At 38.9% G+C, this 4,393-nt stretch overlaps 1 protein-coding gene across 2 annotated transcripts; it reads left to right on the top strand.

The window, feature by feature from the left end:
* The first annotated feature begins 730 nt into the window (after positions 1–730).
* Positions 731–3,366, top strand: LOC111861344 (general transcription factor II-I repeat domain-containing protein 2B). 2 transcript variants are annotated; one of them, XM_033750342.1, is made up of 3 exons: positions 731–1,499; positions 1,637–2,238; positions 2,368–3,366. In XM_033750342.1, the coding sequence occupies exons 1-3, from the start codon at positions 1,390–1,392 to the stop codon at positions 3,276–3,278; spliced, it is 1,623 nt and encodes a 540-aa protein (XP_033606233.1). In that variant the 5' UTR covers positions 731–1,389; the 3' UTR covers positions 3,279–3,366. The 2 variants fall into 2 exon arrangements, with proteins under 2 accessions (XP_033606233.1, XP_033606232.1); XM_033750341.1 differs by having other exon boundaries at positions 1,637–3,366.
* The last annotated feature ends 1,027 nt before the right edge of the window (positions 3,367–4,393 follow it).

Genomic DNA, 4,393 nt, shown 5'->3' with positions numbered 1-4,393 from the left:
TTACATAAAATGAACTTAAATATTGATTTGTTGGTCCTAAAATAATGTAAAATCAATTTTAATATTTGGTATAAATTTTTATGTGCATATTTTAGTGCATATTTCGGAAGTTTTTCATGCATAAATGCATACATAGTGTGACATGTTGAGCCATGGATAACGCCCCTCCCCCCCGCCAGCCGAAGTGAGCCGAGCGGAGCCGAAGTTAGCCGAGTCCCAGCATCCTGGTAGCTATGCAACGCGAGTCAACACCGGTGATGTCACCAAGGGTACCGCGGGTTGCTAGGCAGCGCGGGTAAACAGTTGTTGCGAGAGATGATGGTAGTAACAGCGGTACACAGCGTTGCTGGCACGATGGTACCAGACATAGTGGTGCCTATTACGTGGCCGTTTTCTGTATTGTCCGATTGAGGCTACATAAGGAGCAGCAAAGGCTATTCACAGTCAGTCCTGGAGCTACCTCCGAGTTAGTTCCGAGCAAGCCTACTAGCCAGCGGCGTGTTACGAGTGAAAGTGTGTAATTCAGGGAGACTTGTATAGCTCCCGCGTTATTAGTACGTGAAGTCTACTGACAATAGCATGATTTGATTATTGCGAATAGGGTTATAAATTGTGAAACCCCGCAATATTGTTATAATTGATTGTATCCGATATTTGTAGATTGTTCAATAAACCAATTAACGATCTCTACGGCGTATTCAGTAACGAAACACGTTACAATATTAAGGGATTATTAGGGCATTAAAATCCGGTCCCTAGTTATGACTGATGGTCATTTCGCCAGTCAGTCTTGGTTTCAAGCCCCATCTGATGCCCAAGACCTGATTATTGTTACCATCAAGCAGTTGCGAGTTTTTTTATGTTGGACGCACTCTCTGATGAGATGAGTTGCCTCAGTGGCTCTCACTGTATACCATCACCACAGATTGCATAGAAAACACTGCTCCCAGCAGTTCTATTGTTATCACGGGCCATTGCATAGCAATGGCTCATTTGTTTATTGAGCTATTTCCATGCAACAGACAATTTTTAAGTAGTCATGTCACAATATTTTAGTGAAATTGGATATGCCGGGGGTCGGCAAACTACGGCCCGCCGCCGCTTTTTCTGCGGCCCGCGCGCTAAGAATAGATTTTACATTTCCAAACTCTTAAAAAGGTCAAAGTGGGACAATATTTCATGAAACAAGATAATTATTAAAATATGAGTTTAATATTTCTGCGTCTATGAAGCTTTAGTTATAGGAAGAAACCTACGTTTTTCGAACATATTGTCTATGGATGATTACGCACTCCAACGGCCGACCTTGAGTTGAGGAGTTGCGAGAATTGCCGTGTGTGGCGCTCCTATAGCTCCCCATTCCCATGTTCCATCGTGGCCCCAGCTGTGATGACACGCAGTGTTACGAATGCCACGTGTATCGCTGTTCTGTGTCGTTTTAATACCAGTGGATATCCATCATGTCGCTGTCGAAACCACGAAAGAAGAGAAAAGTGGACTTGGAATGTCGTGTTTTTAAGGCAGAGTGGAGTGAGAATTATTTTGTTACTGAATTAGATGGCAAAGCATTGTGTTTATTGTGCAGTGATACTATAGCTGTACTAAAAGAGTACAATATACGTCGGCATTACCAGACTAAGCATTCGGCACAGTATTCCCAACTCACAGGGAAGGAACGATCACAAAAATTAGAAACTTTGAAACAGAGTATTTCATTACAACGCAGTTTCTTCACGAAAATGAAAAATGAAAATAAGGCTGCAAGTAAAGTAAGTCTACGAGTAGCTCATTTGTTAGCCAAGGAAGGAAAACCCTTTACTGATGGTGAGTTAAAAAAATCATGTTTGATTGTAGCAGTTGAAGAAATGTGTCCAGAGAAAATGGATTTATTTAATAATATCAGCCTTTCTGCTAGAACAGTTGCCCGAAGAGCTGAGGACATTGGTAGCAACATCACTAACCAATTAATTAAGAAGGCAAATGATTTTGAGTGGTTTTCCTTAGCTCTTGATGAGTTGACAGACATTACAGATACTGCTCAATTGCTGCTGTTTATTCGAAGAGTCAATGCTGACTTTGAGGTGACTGAAGAATTAGCTTCTATGAATAGTCTGCGTGGAACAACTACAGGCGAAGACATTTTCAAGGAAGTTGAGGAAATGTTAACGAAGTACAATCTGAAGTGGAATCAGCTAAAATGTGTGACAACTGATGGTGGTAAAAATATGTCTGGAACAGGTAAATGCTTAGTTGGAAGCATTTACACAGCTTGTGAAAATGCAAGGTGTACAAGGCCTATGTTTATTAATTGTATCATTCACCAGCATGTACTTTGTGGCAAATATCTTAATCTGTCGTGTGTTTTAGAACCAGTCGTGTCAACGGTGAACTTCATTCGTTCTCGTGGGCTGAACCATCGTCATTTCCGTGATTTTCTGTCAGAAGTGGAAGCCGAATATCCTGACTTACCCTACCACACAGCAGTTCGATGGCTCAGCAGTCGTAAAGTTTTGTTAAGATTTTTTGAACTCAGAGCAGAGATTGAAATTTTTCTCAATGAGAAAAAACGCCCTCAACCACTATTATCGAACACTGAATGGCTTTGCAAATTAGCTTCTGCTGCTGATATGATGGGATTTCATAATGGATTCAACTTGAAGCTACGCGGCAAAACAGTGCTAATATGTGAAATTTATACTGCGGTAAAATTATTTCGACGACAACTGGCTTTGATTGAGTCACAAATCATGTCAAGCTGTTTCGTGCATTTCCCATGCTGTCAAACAGTAAAAGAAGAAGTGGATTCCCCATTCCCGCACGAATTTGCAGGTGATATATTTTCTGAGCTCAAAAAACAGTTCCAGCAACGTTTTTCGGATCTTGATGCAAGTGCAGAAGACATTTCCAGATTTGAAAATCCATTTAACTGTACAATTGAGGAACTTCCACCTAACCTTCAATTGGAAGTGATTAATCTGCAGTGTGATAACATGCTAAAAGGCAAATTCCAAGAGAACAATCTAACAGAATTCTATAAGTGTCTTCCAAGTGATGAATATGGTGAATTAAGATCATATGCTCGAGGTTTGATCTCTGTATTTGGTAGTACCTACCTGTGTGAAAAGACATTTTCAAAGATGAAATATGTAAAATCTCAATACAGGTCAGCATTAACAGACGAACACTTGCAATCAATTATGATGATAGGGAGTACTATCTTTGACCCCCAATTTGAAAAAATGTTATCTAAAAAAACACAATTTCATTCGTCCCATTAGTAGCCTAAAGCTGTGTTTCAAACAATGATTGTAGTTCCTTTTGTATTTTTATTATGTTACATTTTCACCAGTAAATTTGTGAAAACTTGTTTTTTAACCTGTTATTTTAACTGTACCAACCTTTAAAGATCCTCGAGTTTGCCTCTTGGCCCTCAGAGTGTAATGTATTTTATAATTGGCCCTTTACGAAAAATCTTTGCCGACCCCTGGGATATGCTACTAAATGCCAGCCCACATTTGTATTTTATAATCCTACCATTGACCAACCTTCAGGTGGAAGTGTTAATGGTACCATTTAATGTAGGGTCCTAAAATGTTGTGTGGCAATAAATCTTACCCCTGGTCAAGAATAAAACATAATTTTAACCACAGAGTCTGAATTAAATATAATATGGCTTGGAGGTATACAGGGTTATTTTTATCATGTGGCAGCATGACTCCACAGGTTTTAGCTGATTCTGTATTTCATAATGAAACAAAAAAAAATCTTACCTCACAGATGGCTTGTGTTGGAAAATAGGTGTTCTGTTTAGAGGGGATGAACTTCAGGTTACATCCCACAGTCTTATATAACTGTTTAGACTGTTGGGGCAATAGTTTGACAGTAGCTCCACCAAGGGGCCAACCCGATTAGGGTTTATCACCTAAAGATGGAAAGAGATCCAATTTTCAAAATTTATAGGTTTTGTATAACTCCAAAATAATAGTTTTAAGCAATGAGGGAGACTCATTTCAAAACTCTTTGCCATATTAACTTGTGGTGTGACTGTACCTCAACTACCTGTACTTTGGTTATATTGTGTTACTGTTGCCATACAAGCATTAGTCTGTTACTGTTGTCTGACAACATACAGTGCACAGGAATAGACAGCTGCATTGTATAATTATACATTTATAGTTTGTACTACCATCGCCATATAATTTGAAACATTTTACGAAACTTTGCAATCATACCGGATGTATTCGGAAAGTAACCTTTGTATATTTTAGGCAACTAATGTAGGAGCAGAAGAAAACTTGCACATTCAAAATATTTTCATGTGATTCATTGCCTTGTAAACCATCACCTATTAACAATCTACAACTATCGGCTATAATTAATGATCACAATATTA

The sequence above is a fragment of the Cryptotermes secundus genome, unplaced genomic scaffold (assembly GCF_002891405.2).
Source record: "Cryptotermes secundus unplaced genomic scaffold, Csec_1.0 scaffold7376, whole genome shotgun sequence".
In the NCBI taxonomy this organism is placed as follows: Eukaryota; Metazoa; Arthropoda; class Insecta; order Blattodea; family Kalotermitidae; genus Cryptotermes; species Cryptotermes secundus.
Note: the sequence above shows the minus strand (reverse complement) of the source record. Positions and strands in the feature narration are given on the sequence as shown.